Genomic DNA, 23,896 nt, shown 5'->3' on the forward strand with positions numbered 1-23,896 from the left:
CTACCTCAAGAAACAAGAAAAATCTCAAACAATAACCTTCCATCTAAAGGAACGAGAAGAACAAACAAAGCTCAATGTTAGTAGAAGGAAGGAAATAATAATCAGGGCAGAATAAATTAATAGAGATTTTAAAAACTCAGTGAAACTAATAGCTAGTTCACTGAAAAGATAAAACTGGCAAACATTTAGCTAGACTCACCAAGAAAGAGAGGGCTCAAATAAATAAAATCAGAGATGAAAGGAGAACTTACAACAGACACCACAGAAACACAAACAATTATAAGAGACAACTGTGTATAGTTATATGTCAACAAATTGGAAGAAATTGATAAATTCCTAGAAGCATTAAATCTTTCAAGACTGAATCATGAAGACAGAGAAAATCTAAATAAACCAATTACTAGCAAGGAGATTGAATCAGTAATAAAAAGCTTCCCAACAACAAAAGTCCAGGGCCAGATGGCTTCACTGGTGAAATCAACCACAAATTCAAAGAACAATTAACACCAGTCCTTCTCAAACTCTTCCAAAAACAAACAAACAAACAAACAAACAAAAAGAAGAGGAGGGAAGTTTTCCAGACCCAATTTATGAGGCCAGCATTACCAAAGCCAGACAAGGATGCCACAAAATAGTAAAATGACAGGCCAGTATTCCTGATGAACATAGATGCAAAAATCTTCAACAAAATATTAGCAAACTGAATTCAGTACATTAAAAGGATCACTGGCATTTGTTCTGGGGATATAAGGATGGTTCAACAGCTGGAAATCAATCAACATGGTATATACCACATTAACCAAGTGAAAGCTACAAATCCTGTGATCATCTCAATAGATGTAGAAAAAGCATCTGACAAAGTACAACATCGATTCATGATAAAAACTCTCCACAAAGTGGGTATGGGGAAACATACTTTAGTGTAAGAAAGATAACAGATGACAAACTCGCAGATAACGCCATACTCAGTAGTGAAAAGCTGAAAGCTTTTCTTCTAAGATCAGGAGCAGGACGAGAACGCCCCACCCCCTCTTTTATTTAATACAGTATTAGAAGTTCTAGCCAGAGCATTTAGGCAGAAAAAGAAATAAAAGGCATCCGAATTGGAAGGGAAAAGGTAAAACTGTCACTGTTTGCACATAAAATGATACTATATGTAGAAAATCCTAAAAATGCCACCAAAGAGCAATTAGAACTAATAAGTGATTCAGTAAAGTTACAGGATGCAAAATTAATATACAAAAATCCATTGCATTTCTATACACTAACAAAGAACTATCAGAAAGAAAAATAGTCCCATTTATAATTATATCAGAAAGAATAAAATACCTAGGGATAAATTTGACCAAGGAGATGAAAAACCTGTGCACTGCAAACTATTAAGACATTGATAAAAGAAATTGGAGATGACACAAATAAATGGAAAAATATACCATGCTCATGGGTTGGAATAATTAATATTGTTAAAAAGCCCATACTACCCAGAGCAGTCTGCAAATTCAGGATAGTCCCTATCAAAATTCCGATGGCATTTTTCACAGAACTAGACCAAATAATCCTAAAAGCTTATGTGAAAGCTCAAAAGACTGAATGGCCAAAGCAATCTTGAGAAAGAAAGCTGGAGGTATCATGCTTCCTGATTTCAAATGATACTGCATACCTACAGTAATCAAAACAGTATGGTACTGGAATGAAACCAGACACAGGGTCCGTGGAATAGAATAGAGATCCCAGAAATAAACCCGTGTTCATCTGGCCAGTTAATCAACAAAAGAGGCTAGAATATACAGTAGGGAAAGGAAAGTTTTTAAAACAGTGGTAGGAAAGCTGGACAGCTAAATGCACAAGAATGAAACTGGGCCACTGTCTCAACCATATGCAAAAATTAACTCGAAATGCATTAAAGACTTGAATGTGAGACCTGAAACCATAAAATTCATAGAAGAAAACATAGGTGGCAACCTCCTTGACATTGGTTTCAGTGAGTTTTTTCTTTTTCTTCTTTTTCTTTTTCTTTCTTTTTTTTTTTTGTGGGGGGAGGGGGCCCTCAAACTCCAAAGGCAAGGGCAAAAAAAAGCAAAAATAAACAAATGAGACTACATCAAACTTAAAAAGCTTCTGCACAGAGAAGGAAACCATCAACAAAGTGAAAAGTCAACCTACTGAATGGGAGATACTTTCTAATCATCTATCCAATAAGAGTTAATATCCAAAATGTATAAAGAATTCATACTAACTTAAAAAAAAACTGATTAAGAATTGGTCAGAGGATCATAAGAGACATTTTGTTCAGAGAAAACAGACGGCCAATAGGCACATGAGAAGGTGGTCAAGATCACTAACCCTCAATGAAATGCAAAACCGTAATGAAATGTCACCTCACACCTGTCAAAATGGCTTGTTATCAGTGTGAGGTGAGAGACTAGTAAAGAATGGGTTTAAACTTAGGTGACCATCAGCTTAATATAGAGTGCTATATGTATAAGATGCTATATGTAAACCCAATGGTAACCACAAACAAAAAACCAGTACAAATCAAAAATAGATATGCAAAAAATAAAGAGAAAGGAATCAAAGTATATCACTAAAGAAAGCAAACTGTGGAAGACGAGAGAGAAGAAAGGAGCAGAGAGCTTCAAAAACAACCTTGAAACAAGTAACAAAATGGCAATAAATCCATAATTATTTTGAATGTAAATGGACTAAATGCTCCAATGAAAAGACAGGGTGACAGAATGGATAAAAAAGCAAGACCCATCCGTATACTGCACACAAGAGACTGTTCATACCTAAAGACACCTGCAGATTGAAAGCAAAGGAATAGAAAAGCATTTACCTTAAGAGACTCTTAAAAACTGAGAATAAACTGAGGGTTGATGGAGGGTGGGAGGGAGGGGAGGATGGGTGATGGGCATTGAGGAGGGCACCTGTTGGGATGAGCACTGGGTGTTGTATGGAAACCAATTTGACAATAAATTTCATATTAAAAAATTTTTTTAAATAAATTTAAAATAAATAAATAGGGGCGCCTGGGTGGCGCAGTCGGTTAAGCGTCCGACTTCAGCCAGGTCACGATCTCGCGGTCTGTGAGTTCGAGCCCCGCGTCAGGCTCTGGGCTGATGGCTCGGAGCCTGGAGCCTGTTTCCGATTCTGTGTCTCCCTCTCTCTCTGCCCCTCGCCCGTTCATGCTCTGTCTCTCTCTGTCCCAAAAATAAATAAACGTTGAAAAAAAAATTTTTTTTAAATAAATAAATAATTTAAAGTAAAAAAAAACATTTATCATGCACATGGAAGTGAAAAGAAAGCCAGTGGCAATACTTATATTGGACGAAATAGACTTTAAAACAGAGATTGTAACAAGAACACAGAAGAAGACATAAAGGGGAAAATCCAACAAGAAGAAAGAATGATTGTAAATATTTATGCACCCAACATAGGAGCACCCAAATACATAAAGAAGTTAATAACAAACATAAAGGAAGTAGTTGATAGTATTACAGTAATGGTAGGGGCCTTTACTACCCCACTCACATTAATGGACGACTCATCTAAACAAAATCAACAAGGAAACAAACTTTGAATGAGACACTGGACCAGATGAATTTAATAGAGATACTCAGAACATGCCCTCCTAAAACAGCAGAATACACATGCTCTTTCAAGTGCATATGTAACATATTCAGCCTAGAATAGATCACATATTCGGCCACAAATCAAGTGTCAACAAATTCAAAAAGATGAAAGTCATACCATGCATCTTTTTCCCACCACAGCACTATGAAACTGGAAATCAACCATAAGAGAAAATCTGGAAGAATACAAATACATGGACATTCAATAACATGCTATTCATACAATGAATGGGTCAACTAAAAAATCAAAGAGGAAATTAAAAAATGCATGGAGACAAATGAAAATGAAAACACAATGGTCCAAAATCTTTGGGTTCTAAAAGGGAAGTCTATAGCAATACAGGCTTACCTCAAGAAGCAAGAAAAATCTCAAATTAACCTAACCTTACACGTGAAGGAGCTACGAAAAAAAAAGAAAAAGAACAAACAAAACCCCAAAACAGCAGAAGGAAGGAAATAATAAAGATTAGAGCAGAAATAAACAAAATAGAAACTTAAAAAAAAAAAAAAAAAAAAAAAACTAGGAGAGCAGATCAATGAAACCAGAAGCTGGTTCTTTGAAAAGATCAACAAAATTGATAAACATTTAGCCTGACTTATCAAAAACAAACAAACAAAAAAAAACAAAACACAGAGGACTCAAACAAACAAAATCAGAAATGAAAGAAGAAAAAGAAAGAAAAAAAAATGAAGAGGGCATCTGGGTGCCTCAGTTGGTTAAGTGGCTGACTCTTGATTTCAGCTCAGGTCATGATCTCACCATTTGCAAGATCGAGCCCCATGTGAGGCTCTGCACTGACGGCATGGCGCCTGCTTGGGATTCTGTCTTTGCCCCTCTCTCTGCCTCTGCCCTGCTCATGCATTCTCTCTCTCTCTCTCTCTAAATAAATAACTTTTTTTTTCTTTTTAAGTGAAGAAAGAGGAGGGGTGCCTGGGTGCTCAGTTAAGTGTCTCACTTAGGCTCAGGTCAGGATCTCGCAGTTTGTGTGATTCAAGCCCTGCGTCGGGCTCCATGCTGACAGCTCAGAGCCTGGAGCCTGCTTTGGATTCTGTGTGCCCCTCTCTCTCTGCCCTTCCCCCCCCAAAGATAAATAAACATTTAAAAAAATTGAAGAGGAGGGGGTGCCTGGGTGGTTCGGTCAGTTAAGCGTCCAACTTTGGCTCAGGTCATGATCTTGCAGATCATGAGTTCCAGCCCTGTGTCAGGCTCTGTGCTGACAGCTCAGAGCCTAGAGCCTGCTTTAGATTCTGTGTCTCCCTCTGTCTCTGCCCCTCCCCTGTTCATGCTTTGTGTGTGTGTGTGTCTCTCTCTCTCTGTCTCTCTCTCAAAAATAAAAACTTAAAAATTTTTTATTTTACAATGAAGAGGAGAAATAACAACCAACACAAATACAAAGCATTATAAGAGAGTATGAAATATTATATGCCAACAAATTGGACAACCTAGAAGAGTTAGACAAATTATTAGGCACGTGTAGCCTCCCAGAACTGGACCAGGAGAATTAGAAAATTTGAGTAGACAGATTAGCAGTAACATTGAATCACTAGTCAAAAAACCCCCAACAAACAGAAAATCTAGGACCAAACGCCTTCACAGGTAAATTCTATGAAAACGGTGAATGCCTATTCTTCTCAAACTATTCCAAAAAATAGAAGAGAAAGGAAAGCTTCCAGATTCATTCTCTGCGCCCAGCGTTACCCTGATGCCAAAACTAGATAAAGACACCACAAAAAACAAAACAAAAAAAAACTATTAAGACAATATCTCGGTGAACATAAATGTAAAAACTCTGAACAATATGTTAGCAAACAAAATCCAACAATACATTAAAAAAAATCATTTACCACGACCAAGTGGGATTTATCTTGAGTTGCAAGGGTGGTTCAGTCTTCACAAATGCATCAATCTGATACATCATCACATCAGCAAGGGAAGGGACAAAAACCATATGGTCATTTCAGTAGATGCAGAAAAAGCATTTGCCAACATCCATTTGTGATATAAAAAAACCTCCACAAATTATGTTTAGAGGGAACATACGTCAACATAATAAAGGCCATATATGAAGAAGCAAGCTAACTTCATACTCAATAGTGAAGGACTGAGAGCTTTTCCCCTAAGATCAGGAACAAGACAAGGATGTCTGCTCTTAATCACTTTTATTACTGGAAGCCGTAGCCACAGCAGTCAGACAACAAAAAGAAATAAAGGCATCCACAGTGGTAAGAAGGAAGTAGGATTTTCAACTACTTGCAGACGACATGATACTATATATAGAAAACCCTTGAGACTCTACCAAAAAACTACTAGAACTAATAAATGAATTCCGTAAGGTCACAGGATAGAAAATCAATATAAAAAAAATCCATTGCATTTCTATACACTAATAATGAAGTAGTCAAAAGAGAAATTAAGAAAACAATTGCATTTATAATTGCACCAAAAAGAATTAAATACCTAGGAACAAACTTAACCAAGGGGTGATAGACCTATATTGAATTTTAAAACATGGATTAAAGAAATTGAAGATGACACAAATGGAAAGATATTCCATGCTCACAGATTGGAAGATCATATATTGTTAAAATATTCATACCATCCAAAGCTGTCTACAGATTTAATGCCATCCCTATCAAAATGCCAACAGCATTTTCACAGAAGATCTAGAACAAACAATCTTAAAATTTGTATGGAATCACAAAAGACCCCAAAAAGCCAAAGCAGTCTTGAAAAAGAATAAAACCGGAGGTATCACAATCCCGGATAACAAGATACACTACGGAACTGTAGTAAGCAAAACAGTGTGGTACTCGCACAAAAATAGACCTCTAGATCAGTGCAACAGAATATAGAGCCCAGAAATAAACCTATCCTTATATGGTCAGCTAATCTACAACAAAGGGGGCAAGAATACACACTGATGAAAAGACAGTCACCTCAACACCAAAAGAAAAACACATACTTAAAAAATGGGCAGAAGACACGAACAGACATTTCTCCAAAGAAGACCTACAGGGGTGCCTGGGTGGCTCAATCGGTTGAGTGTCCAACTTCAGCTCAGGTCGTAATCATGCAGTTCATGAGTTCAAGCCCCACGTCGGGCTCTATGCTGTCAGCTCAGAGCCTGGAGCCTGCTTTGGATTCTGTGTCTCCCTCTCTCTTTGCCCCTCCCCTGTGCTTACTCTCTCTCTCTCAAAAATAAACATGAAAAAAAATTTTTTTTTAAAACAAAGAAGATCTACAGATGGCCAACAGACACCTGAAAAGATGTGCAACATCACTCATCAGCAGGGAAATGCAAATCAAAACCACAATGCGGTATCACCTCACGCCTGTCAGAATGGCCAAAATAAAAAACACAGAAAACGACAAGTGTTGGCGAGGACGTGGAAAAAAAGGAACCCTCGTGCACTGTTGCTGGGAATGCAAACTGGTGTAGCCACTCTGGAAAACAGTATGGAGGTTCCTCAGAAAACTGAAAATAGAATTATGGGGCGCCTGGGTGGCGCAGTCGGTTAAGCGTCCGACTTCAGCCAGGTCACGATCTCGCGGTCCGTGAGTTCGAGCCCCGCGTCAGGCTCTGGGCTGATGGCTCGGAGCCTGGAGCCTGTTTCAGATTCTGTGTCTCCCTCTCTCTCTGCCCCTCCCCCGTTCATGCTCTGTCTCTCTCTGTCCCAAAAATAAAAAAAATAAAACGTTGAAAAAAAAAAATTAAAAAAAAAAGAATTACCCTATGGCCCAATAATTCCACTACTGAGTATTTACCCAAAGAGTACAAAAATACTAATTAGAAAAGATATATACACTTCTGTGTTTCCTGCAGCATAATTTACAGTAGCCAAATCATGGAAGCCACCCCAGTGTCCATCGATAGGTAAATGGATAAAGATGTGGTAGCTGAGGAGGCAGCTGTATCGTATGAATTTTGTATGGTGACAGATGATAACTAGACTTGCCCTGGTGATCAGTTTGCAATGGATACAAAGGTCGAATCACTGTATTTTACATGTGAAGCTAGCAGAATATTATATGTAAATTACACTTCAGTTTGAAAAGACTGAATTATTTCCTGGTGGCTCTATAAAGATTGTATTGTGATATGAATAGGCAATCAAAGATTATGTTGCCAAATATATAGGGAAGATGTCCTACAGACATGGATCAGGTGGTTTGTTAATAGAAATACAGCCAACCCTTGAACAACATGAGTTTGAACTGCACGGGTTCACTTATGTAGAGATTCTTTTTTCAAGAAACACAGTACTAGAAATGTATTTTCTCTTCCTTATGATCTTTTTATTTTTATTTTTTAAGTTGATTCTGAGAGAGAGAAAGAGAATCCCAAGCAGGCTGCACACTGCCAGTATGGAGCCCAATGCAGGGCTCGAACTAACGAACTGCGAGATCATGACCTGAGCTGAAATCTAGAGTCAGATGCTTACCTGACTGAGCCACCCAGGCTCCCTTTTTTAATGATTTTTTAATAGCATTTTCTTTTCTGTAGCTTACCTTATTGTGAGGACACAGTGGATAATACATATAACATATAAAATCTGTGTTAATTGACTGGTTGTATTATCGGTAAGGCTTCTGGTCTATAGTAGGCTGTTAGTACTTAAGTTTCTGGGGAGTCAAAAGTTACGTGCAGATTTTTGACTCGACGGGGTCAGTGCCCCTAACCCCTGCCTTGTGCATAGGTTAACGGCATGGTTATTTTTCTGGATATTAGGATGATTTTCCTGTTTATCATCTTTTTAAGTTTGTAAGTTGCTGTTATTTCTTCATTCCAAATACATATTCTTTTTTACATAAAAAAGGTAAAATAAAATAATAGCTACAAATGGTTGACTGCCCCCTTTCTGCCAGGCTCTATGCAAGATTCTGGACCCTTCAGATGGGGAGGAGGGAGACTCAGGAGGTTCAGTCACACACCCAGGGTCCTGGAGCTGGTGAACGGCTGCGATCCAACCCTGGCGTGTATTCCACTCTGGTCCACTGGTCCGCACGTTGGAAGGAAAGCTCCAGTTGGGCATAGTTGTGGTCAGGTAGCAGGGTTGCTGACGTGTTTATTTTTTCTTTTTGCTTTTCAATATTTCCCCTTTTTTTTTTCTTGGGTTAGTACTTGTTACTTTTATAATCAGATGAAAAACACATTTAAATAAGTTAATGCAGTAACGCAAGATTGTGTTGCATTTTGTGGTATTTACATTAATCAGTGTTTGTTTTTTTTCCTACCCATAAAGGGCTTGTAACTCAATATTCACTGCACTGGAGAAAAGTCAAGAAGCAGTTGAAATTACAAGTGAAGACCGCGTTATACAGGTTAGTTATTTTGGAAGGTCATTTTTCTGAATTTCTGGTTTTGTTTGTTCTTATTTTAGGATTGAACCCCTCAGGTATGATTTTTTTTTTCTTTTTGAAGTTCAAGAGACCAAGTTTTCCTTAGAGGATTATCAGAACAAAATGTATAAAATGTGTAGTTTAAACTAAGCTCCCTGTAGACAAGAAAAGATACTAATGATTACTTTGGGTGCTAGAAAATATTCTAGCACATTTGCATTTATTACTTTTCACCTTTTTGTTTGTTTGTTTGTTTGTTTGTTTAGCAAGAGGAGACTTTTATCCAGAGGGATTACCCCCGGGGGTTGGGGTGGGGGGTGTGGAGAGGAGGCTCTGACCGCAAGGTCTGCAGGTTCTTGGCTTTCTCCCTGGTCTTGAAGATAGTTTACACCTTTAGAAATTTACCAGAAACTACTCAGAATTTCCAGAACAACCTAGTAGTCGCTGAACAAATGACCCGTTATTAGCAAAGTGGATTCATAAAAGCGGCTTAAGGTAACAAGACTTGCACTTTTTAGATAACAAGAGAGGGGTTGTGCCGAGGAAACGCTCCCTTTGTCTGAGAATCAGCTCCACCTTGATGTTGATTCTGATTCTGAGCACTCCTGCTCCTCACTTTCCTCTCGCTTGTGACTTTCTCTGTAAAGAGCTGCTGATCCTGACTTTCAGGAGTTGGTGCCCTGAGAGGCAGCCTGGGCCAGTGGCTGTGGGTACAAGCTGGTGTCAGACAGGCCTGGGTTGCATTCAGCTCGGCCCTTTCATAGCTGAGCATCGTTGGGCAAGTTATTTAATCTCTCTGAATGTGGTCTCTCAGCTGTACAGATGGGAATAATTGTCTTTTAAAGTTTATTTGGGGGCAAGGGGGAGGGCAGAGAGAGAGGGAGAGAGAGAGAATCCTAAGCAGGCTCCGTGCTGTCAGTGCAGAGCCAGACACAGGGCTTTATCTCACTATTCGTGAGATCATGACCTGAGCTGAAATCAAGAGCTGGACACTTAAGCAACTGAGCCACCAGGTGCCCCAGACAGGAATAATATTAATATTCACAATACTAATTATTGCCTTTTGTAAGGATGTTCTAAGGACTAAGTGGGTTAATGTGTGTGAAATGCATACTATAGTGTCTAGCAAGGAAAACAGATCTTAAGCAGCATCAGTTACTGCTTTATCATTATTTTATTATTATTATTATTATTATTATTATTATTATTATTATTACTATTACTATTATTATTAGCACATGCTCAACTTTCCTGTACATTTTATCCTAGTCTTATAATCGTCTTTGAAATTTAGCCATACAGCCTTATATCTGTAAATACTTCACAGTTCATAGCCTGTTTTGATTATTCACGTGTATCACGAGAGTGGCAAGATAGATGTTCTGTTCCCATTACACAGATACGTAGACTGAGACTTAGAGGGGTCAAGGGACTCGGCAGAGGAGGGTCTGAGTGCTTCAGACTTCAGTCTGGTGCTTTGTCCTACTGTATCATCATCCCAAAAAGCCTTTTGTAGCAACCCGGGCCCGTCTCCATGCGGCTTCTTTCCTCTGTTGGTATTCGAGTGGGATCAGGCCATCTCTCCTGGGGGCCTTGGGGGCCACGGCAGAAAGCGCAGCCAGGTGTCCCTGGAGCAGTGGCTTCTCTGGACTCCAGGGATCACCTGGGGGTGTGCTCTTTGGGCTTTAGAACTCTGGTGGGGAGCTCCAGGTTCTTGAGCTTTCTAGGAGGCAAACAAGCCGGCTTGGGGTGAATACCCTTGATTGCCCTCTTTTCAAATTCTCTTCTAATCTGGGTGATGTTGTTTCTTTTGTCTCCCCCCCAGTATGCAAATCCTGCGTTTGAAACAACCATGGGCTATCAAGCAGGCGAACTAATAGGCAAGGAGTTAGCGGAAGTGCCTGTAAATGAAAAAAAGGCTGAGTTGCTCGATACCATAAATTCATGCATCAGGATAGGCAAGGTAAGTGAGGGCTCTGGCCCTTGTTCACTCTCGCATCACAGAGAGGACAGGAAGGAGACTTGGTGCTCACTGAGCATTGCACACGCCGGGGAATCGGAGTCCTACCCCGCGCAGAAGCCCGAGGAAATGCTGCTGGCGTCATCCCCATTTTTCCCATTTTGCGGAAGAGGAAACTGAGGCCAAGAAAGGGTAGAGTGTGATTAGCTGTTACACAGAAAAATTTTAATTGGCACTGAAAATTACTCTTTTCATCTTTATGATAAATAAATTGATCTTTCTAATCACTGATCTTCTGAGCGGTAGGTGTTGGCAAATGGCTCTGGGCAGAGGAGCACGCCGGTGAGGTCCGTGGTCTTGGAGCACCTCTGAGCCCAACAAGTCTCTGGGCCTCCTGCTTTCATCCAGCCTTTTCTGGAATGCCTCCCTTGGGCAGACACTCTGCTAGATTCTGGCATAGACAGAAGGGCACAACACAGACTCCTTCATAGAGAGCTCCTATTCCAAGGGTGCAAACGGGACAAGTCACATGATCTCAGTGCCGGCGGGGACAGACGGAAGGCAGGCCCAGTCTGAAGGGCGACTTCTCAGAGCCGTGGCTCCCGCCGGCACCTCACGGTTCCTGGGTTTTTAGACAAGAGACGGGTTGTGCCCAGGAAATGCCGAGGCTGCTGCTTTTCCACAGTCTTTCCTGCCGGGCTCTCGTGAAGGTTTGGAAGTCGGGGAGACCGATCATCTGGTCACTCCAAACGCTTGAGATACCGGTGACCGGCTCTCTTGCCCGCTGCCCTGTGACATCCGGCCAGCGCCTGTCCCGTAGTCTAGCAGAGCACGTCACCGGGGCCCCGGAGACACCCTTGGTGGGTTCGTGTCCCTTGGCTCTCCCGCGGTGCTGAGCAAGGGGAGGACAAGGACAGGGCAGGCAGGGCCCAGTGACATGCCGTCTGGGGAATAACTAACGGGCACTTCCTGAATCCCGTTCCTTCAGCCGTTCTGTCAAGGATGATGATTTTCTTGCTGGAGAGAGTGGCAGGTCCTCCAGAAAGAGCATGGAGGCCGAGGCAGGGAGTAGGCCTCGGGTGCTCAGCACCCTGCCCAGGCTGACCCCGGCCCCCCCACCTCAGTTGGAAGGGGCATCCTCAGAGGGTGGTGACCAAGCAGCAGTCCCAGAAGCCTTGGGAGGGCTTTCCACGGCCTCCCCAATCCTGGCATTTAGGCCCCATGCTGCCACTGGGTCAGCCGGCGGTTCTGTCATGCGGGCCAGCCGGGCGCGAGCCGGAGATGACGGCCTCGCGCGCCTCCATCTGGTAACCCGAACACGGGGGGCCCCTGCTCGTCGCCAAAGAGAGAGTGGAGGTGGGGACGGGGCCGTTAGCGGGCTAGAGCCGGGCCCTGGGATCTACCGAGATCCGTGTGAAGGGCATCTCGCCTCCTACGTAATGCTGTTGGCACCAGGTACGAGGGGCCTCAAGCTTGAACACCTGAGACCTGTTCTCTAAAATCTATTGTGAGCAGAGGATATGAAAGATTATCGTGTTATGACCCCACTACTGTTTTATTTCAGAAAGGAACACGGTTGTTTATTTTGTATGTTTCGGAGCTCCCGGGGAGAGCCGTTTGTCCTTCGTCAGTAACCTGCTGGTCCCTCGGCCAGCACTGCGACAGGACAGGCCGCTTAGCCGGGAAGGTTTTTGATGTGAAAGAAAACATGGCCTTTCTGATCGGGTCCCCTAGGGAGGGAGAAGGGCTTGCTGAGGAGTCGGCTGCCCTGGGTAACAGTGGTGCTGGGTTCAGTGGAGAGAGCTCAGACAGGCCCTGGGAACCAGAATGGGAACTTAGAAGTAGTTAGGTGACAGCGCTGGGGGCTTTGAAGGGTCACATTCCAGGTGTGCCCCTTAGGGATAGAGGAGAAATTGTGATGATGGTCAAAGGAGGAGTATTGCAAACACTACCCTCCGCAGACTCCCTCCACCCGTTGTTCTCAGCCAGCAGCCCCTCTTTGGGAGAGCACCTGCTGCTATTAGGTGACCTTGATTTTCAGCTTCCGTGCTCAGGCTTCCTTGCATCCCTGCACCTCCTTCCCGACTCCCCCCTTTTCCTCGTCCCCAGGACTCGTCTCGCAGGCTCTAGAGCCTACGGTCTCCTCTTCTCAGACACCCAAACCTTACACGGGTTCTTCTCCTTTAGAAACTGAATTTTCTTCCCTTGGAAGTTGTGTCTCGTGGGCACTGAGCAAATGTTGGCTGCTCGGGTGTCTGCCTGTAATAATGACGTGTGGCCACAGAGCCCCCACTGGCTTTTCAGAACTTGGAGTTCCAGGTCCTCTGCTTTGTTCCGTCACTGGCTCCCTCAGTGCACGTTTCCTCCCGCGTTTACCGGGGTCCTTCATCCATGCTGTGCTCCTCAGAAAGCTTCTTGTTTGCTGAGGCACCTTTGCTACTCCACACGGATGTCCCACGCCTCCCGCTTTTAGCCCCAGCCTCTTCTCCAGGGCCTCGTGCAACGTCCCACCATCACCTGTCTGACAGCGATGATTTCCTGTCGTCCCCTCCAGCCTCTGCTGCCTCTGCCGCCTCTGCCTGTCGGCCGTCCTCACACTTGCCCGGAAGCCCATTGCTGGGCTCCTCCCTACCCTCCGGCGTCAAGTCCATCACTCAGCCCTGACGTCTGTTAAACCCCTGCCTTGGAGAGTCCGCTGCCTGGGCCTGACCTTACGCAGGGCCTTCTCCCCAACCCTGGGTTGTGGTGGCTGAACCCAGTCAGGTCTCCCCGACCCGTGACCTCCACCTCCAGTCAGCGCACTCCCCACTCCCGAGTGATTAGTCTGATCACGTCACTCTGCCAGTGTAGAGGTCACATCCCTTGGCCTGGCTGCAAGCATTCTACAGTCTGACCTCGGCCTGCCTTTTCCATTCAGTGAACAGAAGCTCCAGTGTCCCTGGACTGTTTACCATGTGCAGACCCTGGGGACAGGACAGCGGATGACAGAGATTTCATTCTTAGACACCAGGCACCAAGAAAGGGCTGTCCTGATGGTCAGAGATGCCAGCTTGGTGCTTAGCTTGCCCCCGAACAGAAGCGAGGTGTGGGCCCCAGTGCCGTTCTGAGGGGGGCTCGGCCAGCAGAGAGAGGCCTGTGCAAAACCACCTGGGCCGGAACAGCCATTTACTGGTTGCCGTGTGTCAGGACCTCGTGCTTTTCCGGATTGAATCTTCGTAACCGCGTTCTCAGGTCGTGCTTTGGTATTCTCGGGAGCTAAAACTTATGTATTTATGATAGATAATTGCTTCTGATAAGAAATACGATCTGCGATGAGTAACTATTGTTTGTTTCTGTTGGCAACTGAAAAACTTACACGTGAAACTGTCCTCCTCCAAGCAGAACCTCTGCCCAAACCGGCCTGTTCCTTGGCCGGACTGTTCAGCTCTGGCCGAATTGGCTTCTTTTCCACCTTTGCTTGGTGCCCACGTCTTTTCAGACAGGAGAGAAAATCCTGCAGATGTATTTTAAAGTGTTGATTGATTGATGGATTGAATTGGTCTCTCATTTTTCTCCCTCTCTCTCTTTTTTTTTTTATTTTTTTTTATTTTTTTAAATTTTTTTTTTTTCAACGTTTATTTATTTTTGGGACAGAGAGAGACAGAGCATGAACGGGGGAGGGTCAGAGAGAGAGGGAGACACAGAATCGGAAACAGGCTCCAGGCTCCGAGCCATCAGCCCAGAGCCTGACGCGGGGCTCGAACTCACGGACCGCGAGATCGTGACCTGGCTGAAGTCGGACGCTTAACCGACTGCGCCACCCAGGCGCCCCTCTCCCTTTCTCTCTTATATAACAGCTCTATTGAGAGAATTATTCTCTAGTGAGAATAATTGAGAATTCACATACCGCACAATTCACCCACTTAAAGTCTACAATTCTGTGGTGTTTGGTCTGTTCACAGTTTTATAAACATCACCACAGTCAGTTTCCCATATTTCTCTTGATCGTGAGCTTCAGAAGTAAGTCTTGGACCTGTCTGCTGAAGCCCCCTTGGGGGATACGCGGGCTGTGGGTGAGGAGAACGCACTGTACCTTCCTGCCCAGGGACCCCTGTTTAGTCCTTGCCTGTTCTGGGCACTGGCCAGTCTCCCCTCAGAACTGTAGTGAGTAAGAGCCTCAGCTCCCTTCTGCTCTGGGCCAAGTAAGCCCTGAGCTGGGCTCTCAGGCTTTTATGTCAGTCCTTCCTTGGCGCCCACTGTTTTTAGAAATACGTTGAGAATCATCGGTAACCATCCTTCGCTTCTGTCTGAATGTCCTGGTTTCTGCTCAGTCCGCTTTCTCAGAGGAGCCTGAAAATGAGATTTTCCTATTGGCATTTGCATGCAGGTTGCCATGCCGTAAGCATGGAAGATTCCAGAATTGACCCTGTGTGAGGGTCTAGACAGGATATTGGAGCTAGGCCACCAAGACTTCCCGCCTGGGTCAGCCCCAGGTCCCGGGGGATCTAGAAGGGCAGGAAGGTTATGGAACACCCTAGAAGTTCAGTGTCCCACAGTGGGTTTTAAGGATATTTATAGCTTGAGGACCTTGGTGACTCTTGGAGGGATTCCCAACCTCTTGGGCGGGAACAGAACCCCGCTCTACCTCAGGCTTGTCCTTGCCACCCCAGGGGTAGGGAACCACCTATAGCCCCCGTTCTCTCACTGTGGTCACGGCACGTGTGCACCTCCTGTCCCAGGCTGCAGTTTTGTTCTAAAAGGATCCTGTATATTCTGTCTGCTCACTGGAGCACAGCTGGTGTAACTGTGGTCCCGGCTTTTAAAGTCTCACTGATGTGTTATACCTGAGCCCAGACCTGGCTGTTCCCCTCCCTGATCTCCACGGAGGGACCGTGGCCCTCACACAACGCCCCCGGGTCCTGAGGGTCTCCCCTCCCGAATGCAGGGGCAGAGGCCGCACTGCTCCTCCCCTGCACAGGCAGGAGCTAGGACAGGAGGGATCCGTGTGGGGAAGCGAGCCGGCGCTCTTCAGTGATTCACTAGTGGGCCCAGGGCCTCTTGCTGGCAGCCGGCCGCTGACCTGTCACCACTCAGACTGTGGGGGGCTGGCATTTGTCAGCAGCCCCCGAGGAGACGGACTTGGGGAAAATGGCCAGGTTACCCAAAATCCTGTTTGGGGTTGGGGTAATTCTTTATCCTAATCGCTTTAGCCATGGTAAATGAACCCGAACCTGAGTGGAAGATGTTCTTGGGTTTATGCTCTGAACACACGGTGTAATGATGCTTATGTTCCATTTTTAGGAGTGGCAAGGAATTTACCATGCCAAAAAGAAAAATGGAGACAATGTACAACAGAACGTGAAGATAGTACCTGTCGTCGGACAGGGAGGGTGAGTGGAGACAGCATACTTCGGTCAGCACGCTCTGCTTGGCTTTATTGCAGGATTTGCTCTGAATACTTAAGTGAGTTAGGAACTGCATGCAGAAATTTAAAAGAAAGACTTGTAACAAAGTCAGATGTCATCCAAGAATGACGTTCTTCCAGGCCATCCCTTGTGGCTATGGCCTGGCCCTCCCACTTGTGACCTGAAACCACCAGGTTCCAGACAGTCTTGCTTATGCTGCATGGACACAAAAGAGACTCCCGTATTTAAATCAGAATGTCACTTTATTAAGCTGTGTGTGAGGGACACTACCTGGTGGACTCCCTGTATTTAGAAGGTTTTTATCTCAGTTGATAGCCTGTGTATTATTTCTGCCTAGGCCTATCAAATGATATAAAAGTATTTAAAACACTGCCCTTTATAGAAATTCTCACGTAAAACAGATGTGACTGCAGATGGCAAAGTGTTGTCTAGCAGGAGCCCGAAAACGCCCTGTGGTTTGTCTCAGAGTTTATCTTAAATAGGAAGAACACCGGGAAATGATGAATGTGAATTGCAGGACACCCCACGATGAAATAGGCAACCATTAGAAATGACGATCATAGAAAATTAAACAGGGAAAAAGCTTAAGATGAATGCAAAAATGAAAATGCAAAATCAGACCCAGTGCGTGATTTCTATCCTGAAAATAGAAGAAGGAGAGAAAAGAGCAGGAAGAGATGCGGCGGTGGCGGTCCCAGCAGCTGCTGCCGTGCCTCGAGCCCGGCCCTCCCTGGGCAGGCTCCCAGTGCCCGGTAGACGTCAGTTCATTGCCTCCTAAGCACGCGCTGTGGCGTCGGCACTCCATTTTACAGATGAGGAAACTTGAGGCTGGAGAGGTGGGGTTTCTGGCCCAGGGTCTGGCCGCCGGTGCTCGGCGGAGCGGGGCCACCGCGGTGACCACATGGCTCACGTGGTTGGTCACCAGGCTTGGCTGCCGGTTGGCGATGGCCTCAGGGAGGCGGGTCTGTGTGGGCTCTCTGTTCTGATTCTTTGCCTTTTTATGTCCTTTCCAAAGTTTATGCAATAATTATATAGGGATTTAATTATCCAGGGAAAAATGGAAGGCCCAGTAAATAAGTGAGGAGTCAAGTTTGCAACTTCCAGGATGAGCCCTGGGTGCTTTGTCTTAGTACCCCCCCCCCCCCCCCCCCAGCTACATGTGGCCTTGGCCCTCAGCGTGGCCTGTGGCGCTGCCCTGAGTGACTGTGAGCACACTGTTTGTTAGAACCTGGGAAAGATCATTAATACAAAGGGCTGTGAAAATGAAAAGATGCTAAGGAATTCAAGGCTTTCCGTTGGTTACCAGTCCATTTTTTAAAACATGGGTGTTTTTATTCTGTGTTGTGATGATTTGGAAGAGCTGTGTTGTTTTTACTAGAGAGTCAACTTCTTGTCTACAGAGACACCAGAGGACGTGTGTAGACTCTGGGGTGCTTCTTGGTGGCCTTGGCCACAAACAATAGACGTGCTCTGCTCCAGGCATTTTGTGTATTGTGAAAGAGAGAGGCTCTTTCATGATGAAAATTAGCTACATATCCATCAGAACAGAGAGCCAGGAGAGAAATAATGCCTTGTTTTCTACTTGCAGAAAAATTAGACACTATGTGTCCATTATCAGAGTGTGCAATGGCAACAATAAGGTACGTAAGGGGAGCCCTGGGGCCCCCAGGTGTACCCCGGCAAGACTTCCTGCTCCTATAAAGTAGACAATCAGAACTAATGGTTTTTACGTTCATTTCTAGGCCGAGAAAAGAACTGAAAGTGTTCAGTCTGACCCTCACACAGGTATGCTGCTCCGCGTTCGTTCTTCCGGGCCGTCAAGCTTTTGAAAAAAAGAGAAACAGACCCTTACTCTGGTGCCTCGTGCGCAGGAGGGACTGCTTCCCTAGTGCCGTGGCGGTGTTTCTCTCCCTCCCTCTCCCAGGCAGGGACCCGAGCGCCCGTGGGAGTTCTGACGGGTGTCGTGGGGTGGGGAGAGAACCCGCGTCCAACGCGTGAACTTCTGTGAAGATGTGTTGCGGGGAGAGAACTGGTCACCTCCGGTGCACGAACTTACGTGAAGATGCATTGAGTGAACTGTGGTTTCTTGGCCTCATCTGTGCTCTGGGAGGCAACCGTGTTGGGTGTCAGGCTACAGCACTGAGCGGGGATGTCTTCATCGGACAGTAGTCCCCTCCAGCCTGTAGGGAGGTAGCTGGACCCCGTCAGACTTGGCTCGCCCCATATCTGTCCCGTCATGCCTCAGACCACACCCGCTTAGGCCCACATCTGTTAGCGCACACGTTTCCCCCTGGCCTGGAATTGCCTGTTTCCTCTCAGCGTGTGCCGTGGCCTCACCACGCCCACTGTCTACTCTGGCCACCCTGGGTGAAGCCACAGGCTCTCCAGCAAGCCCACCTGGGTGCTGGACCGCAGCCTGCCGTGCCGGGTGGTTGCCCAGCCAGTCCGTAGGAGCCTCCAGGGAGAAGACTCTGTCTTCTGTCCCACCAGCTGTTGCTGAGGTGCTTCCTGCAGTGCCAGGACAGACAGACAGACATACCCAGAACATACATACAAACATACATACATTCATTCATTCATTCATTCAATCTTTCGCTCATTCATTCTAGGTGTTTTTCTGAGTGTGTACTGTGCCCACAGCCCTGTGCTAAGTGCTTGAATTAGTGTATGTAATTGAACCCTTGCAGTGACCCAGGGGGTAGACACTTTGTGGATGAAGTTCCCTTTTTACAGGTAGGGAAACTGGAGGGCTAACTGATTTGCTCAAGGGTAACCCACGTAGGACACGGTAGAGCTGGCCTGGAATCCGGCTGGCCAGCTCTGGAGGTCTCCAGCACAGACTCGGACAACTCTGCGGGCGCGCCAGGAGCGGTCAGGGCTTTCCCTGCAGAGGAAGAGAGACCAGCTGATGGCCAGGGGAACGGCAACGAGAAGGGAAAGGACCAGCGGTGCCATGGTGGCCCAGAGGAGGAGGGGGGAGAGTTCCAGACAGAGAGACGTGGATTGAAGAAGGAGAGGGGTGTGGAAGGAAAAGTGTTCCAGAAATATAGACAGTCGTAGAGGAGGGAAAGGTCAGAACATGTTCAAGGGAAAACAGGACTAAATTTTGACTGTCAGTGTGGAAGGGCAGTTGGGATCACAAAGGGTCCCTGGATACCAGGTAGGAGATTCGGATTTTTGTCTGTAGGTAGTGGGGACTGAGGACTTTAAGCAGGGGAGTAGTGTGATGATTTCTGTTGAGTACCGGAGCCCTTGTTCCTGTGTTCTGCAAAGAGGTTGGGACAGATGTAACCTTGCTGGCCAGCGAAGCATTTGCAAGTAACCCAGGTGTGGAACTGACGAGACGGAGCCCAGGGGTCGTAAGGGTTACGGAGGACAAATGGCAGGGAAGGAGCCGGGGAGAAGATTCCTGGAGACCCACCTGCACCGGGCTCAGGGGGGGAACAGGAAGCTGGGTGGGGGGTGTTACTGCGGCCAGGGGAGGGGAGAGGGAAGCGTTGGATCACAGTCAGAGCTGACCGTGCAGAGGTGAGGGAGGGGAGTACGGAGCCAGAGGTGGAGAGAGACCTCGGCTCTTGCATCCAAGAACGCGCTTATGACCTGTAGACGTGCGGGGTCAGGAGGGTGGTGGGGGCAGAAGCCGGACCACAGGGCTGGAGGGGTCAGGATGGAGCCGGCGAACGCAGGCCCCCCAGGATATTGACCCTTACGCTGCAAGGTCACAGAGTGCCTTTACTTGGATATTTTGTTTTCTTTCGGAAGAGCCCTGTGAGGTAGGCCTGGCTGTCGCCAACACCCCTTTATTACAGAGAGAGACACTAAGCTCGGAAGGGGTAAATGCTACCTCAGAGTTGGCGGCCAGGAAGCAGCAGGGCGGGGACTGGCAGGGGGACTCACTGACCTGGTCCTAGGTGTCGGGCAAGGGCAGAGCCTCCCAGACTGCTCTTGTGCCGGGCCGTTCTGTCTCGGCACCTGATTGGTGCCCGCTTTGGAGTCTTCCCCATCTCACCCCGAGGAGCTGGCTCTCTGGTCTCCTCCCGCCCCCCAGCAGCGTAACCACTTTTATGTCCACAAGACTCTACCGACCACGGTCTTGCCCCGGGAAGGGAGGGAAGCGGTCACGGGCCACGGACCAGCCAGGACCCTCGGTTACACACGGCACTGTCATTTCTGAAGCAGAAAAGGAGTTTAGTGGAAGGAAATAGGGTGGCTCACAGAATGGACGAAAAGCTTAAGAATTGATCTGAGACAAACAGGAAGCTGGGTGACCGTCCCCACTGTCGAAGGCGTGCCCTAGGAGCGGTGTGCCGGGGACACCGAGGCTCTGCCGACGTCCTGGCACGATGTCGCCGTCACCATGGGCACAGTGGCTTCCTCACAGCCGTGCTTCACTGCCGCACCTGTGGTCTTTCATACCCGGCTGGAAGCACATGATGCCGTGTGTCACCGAAGACACCACAGGCGTCATCTGTCCAGTTTGTAAACCTTGAGTCGGTCTGGAGTCAGCTCTGAGCCAGCTTTCGGCACAGAAATGAACGTGGAGTTCACTGGAGGGGGGGAAGGAAGCAGTAATTTGAACAGACTCTACTCTGTCGTGCCACAGTGGGGGAGAACGGGCGTCACGTGCCAGCAGTGATGACACGAGGGCTGAGCTGGTCTCTGGAGAGAGGGCGGGGTCAGCCCCAGGACAGGAAGAACATTCCTGCGGGGATGAGCAGCGTGCATAAAGCCGTCGAGACAGGTGATGCCGGGTCAGGCCTGCTTGGATTTCCTCCTGCAAGCAGAGGGGGCAGGAGTCTGTCCTTAAAGAAGTAAATGAAAAGGGACCCCTTCCGGGAAAGACAGTCATGGTGATGGTACGGAGAAAAGACTCCAGGCAAAGAGTCACTTGGTGTAATCAGTAGGACTTGGGAGCAGCACCATGTGAGGGATGAAGGGAAGACACTTGAGAATGTCACCAAGATTTCTAGCTTGGCCACTGGATGGCACAGATGAAAATAGTAAGTGCGGGCGAAAGAGCAGGTTTGTGCAGGGAGAGGACAGCAAGTTTAGATTTGAACTTGGTCCATCTAGGGTGCCTGGAATGGTCCAGTGGAGATGTCTGGGGGCGTATGGAGAGGCCAGAGTCGTGGGCCTGGGCAGCTCTCCTGACGAGAGGAGGAGAGGCGCTGAGGGTGGGGGTCCAACACCAGCAGACATGGAGGGCACGTGTAGGGAAGCAGGATGTGGAAGTCCTTCGTGCAACCAGAATTCAGCCATCGTGTGCCAGGCGGCATGTGTCTTTGCTTATGAGAGGCCTGCGCTCTGTTCCCTGGTGGGGGGCTGGGTAGCTCACAGGACAAGATGGGCGGGAAAGGCCTCACCAGGAACGGGCCATGTTCCAGGTCGGGCAGCGTATTTTACAGGTATTCTCCTGAGCTGTGGGGTTGGGGCCACCGGTACGGGCCTCGCAGACCCTGCGAGGCCTTGGAGTGCTAGTCTGGGTCTGCAGGAAGCCGGCTTTCTCAGTTGGAGGAGGTAGAGACACCAAGGAGGAGGAGGGCTGACAAGCAGCTTGTTGACCAGGCTCTTGGGAGGTCGGTGGTCCCGGGGCAGAGCAGGCAGTCCACAAATGCTCGAACTGTTGAGAATGCCGAGAAAGTTCTCTGAAAGTCCGCCACGCTCCCAGCAGCGACCTGTAAGCAAGTCGTGCAAGACACCCAGTTCTCAGCTTCCCTGTAACCAAAATGGAGCTTACAGGGCGCCGGGGGGGGGCTCAGTCAGTTGAGCGTCCGACTTCGGCTCAGGCCACGATCTCGCGTTCGTGAGTTCGAGCCCCGCGTCGGGCTCTGTGCTGACAGCTCGGAGCCTGGAGCCTGCTTCGGATTCTGTGTCTCCCTCTCTCTCTGCTCTTCCCCCACCCACGCTCAGTCTCTGTCTCTGTCTCTCTCTCTCTCTCAAAGATAAATAAACGTTAAAATTTTTTTTTTTAATGGAGCTCATGCTGACAGCACAGCATTAATGTGGCAGTGGAGGCACATTTGTGGGTGCCGAACAGTTCCCACTCTCACTGCTTCTCCGGGGTTCCCTGGATTTACCCAGCAAGGCAAGGAAATGCTGCTCGTTTTTCTCTACTAAAACTATGGGGCTGTGTGGGAGGATCACACTTTATGGAACAGGACACCGAGAGCACAGGGCAGAAGTCACAGGTGGTGCGGGATGCGAGCCCGGGCGGTCGAGGCCTGTGCAGCCTGCTGTCCGTTACCAGGCCGGGTGCCTCGGAGCTCTCCTGTTTGTGGTGAGGGCTCCGCGGGGTGAGGGCCTGGCTCGTGCTCCTTAGGGCTTGCAGTCTGCCTGAGATGTGAACCCCGCATTCACCCCCCGACAATCCCCGAGTCTGCTTCTGAGAGCCGACCAGCGGGAGCGGCACCCCAGCAGGTGCAGGCTGTTGGAGATGGGTCTCGAATGGGAACCAGGAAGATCCGGTGTTTACACGGCGATAAAGTGACTTTAAAGCCTTCAGTACAAACGGAAGCCTGCGCTTCTCCTTCCACTGTTGCCCCGACCCAGTCCTTGGTTACACGTGCTGCATTTTGCTTCCGGACAGCTACACTCTGGTCTGTAGGCAAGCGGCTTCCTCCTCCTGGAGATGGCCCCCTCCTCTTCTTGGCTGCATCTGCTAAACTTAACTCATCTGCTGTCTGCCTGTCTCCCGGAGGAGACCTGCCTCATCCGTCTTCATATCCCTAATGCCTGGCGTAGGGCCCAGTACATGGGAGGCGCCCAGAGAGTGAGTGTTGAGTGGCTCCAGGGGAGAAGAATGCAGGAGTGACCTTGTAAGTTCACGGCCGTCATACCGGGTCTGTGTGTGGCGGGCGGGGGGCAGGGGGGAGGGCGATCCGACTTGAGGGAGTGAGCCTCCAGAGAGGATACGGCGTCGTGTGGGAAGCGGGAGGGGCAGGCGTGCTGACAGCCACGTGGGGTCACGGCAGGTGAGGCGAGAGGCAGACTGTGGCCAGTGGCCTGTCCTTGGCTGCCAGCCAGTTGCTTGCTCCCCGTGGCGCTGCAGGGTTTCAAGCAAGGGAGCCGTGGAAGCAGAGCGTTGTGTGAGGCGGTACTTTCACCCACGCTCAGGGATTTGCAGGTGTCTGTTGAGGGTCTGTTAATGGCTGGGCAGTGCTGGTCCCCCAAGAAAAAGACAGGAAGGCTGTTCCTGCGCTCGTGTCCTCCAGAGCCGGTGAGGAAGGTAGACGGTAAAGTAGGTGGTTACTGGCGATGTTGGGGGTGCAAGGAGGCATTAGAAGAACATTCACCGAGGTTATGGTACCTGAGCCGCATGTTCGGGAGTATCGAGAGTTAACCAGGTGAAGAAGGCAGCATGGGAGGGGTAGGTTCCCAAGTGGAGGTGAGCAGTCCGTGCCAAGGCGTAGAAGGTTGTGAGGTGAACTAGCACGTCACAAATAGGTGGTCGTGGCTGGAAAGAGGAGATCCAGCTATCCTAGACTCTAGGTGCCACACCGGGGAGTTTAAATCGTGTCCTAAAAATAGTGATGAACCATTGAATTGTCGTCATTGGGAG

The 23,896-nt window shown here is 47.6% G+C and overlaps 1 protein-coding gene across 2 annotated transcripts in view; it reads left to right on the forward strand.

Annotated features, from left to right (window-relative positions):
- PDE8A (phosphodiesterase 8A) overlaps nucleotides 1-23,896 on the forward strand; it is a 155,448-nt gene that overhangs the window by 94,162 nt on the left and 37,390 nt on the right. For both annotated transcript variants that reach the window (XM_086711654.1, XM_086711655.1), the window contains exons 7-11: nucleotides 8,877-8,955; nucleotides 10,799-10,936; nucleotides 16,214-16,302; nucleotides 17,927-17,978; nucleotides 18,081-18,123. In XM_086711654.1, the coding sequence (XP_086567780.1) occupies nucleotides 8,877-8,955; nucleotides 10,799-10,936; nucleotides 16,214-16,302; nucleotides 17,927-17,978; nucleotides 18,081-18,123 (401 nt within the window). The remainder of the gene's footprint in view (nucleotides 1-8,876; nucleotides 8,956-10,798; nucleotides 10,937-16,213; nucleotides 16,303-17,926; nucleotides 17,979-18,080; nucleotides 18,124-23,896) is intronic.

This window comes from Puma concolor, chromosome B3, assembly GCF_028749965.1.
Source record: "Puma concolor isolate L17-30 chromosome B3, mPumCon1.1.hap2, whole genome shotgun sequence".
NCBI lineage: Eukaryota > Metazoa > Chordata > Mammalia > Carnivora > Felidae > Puma > Puma concolor.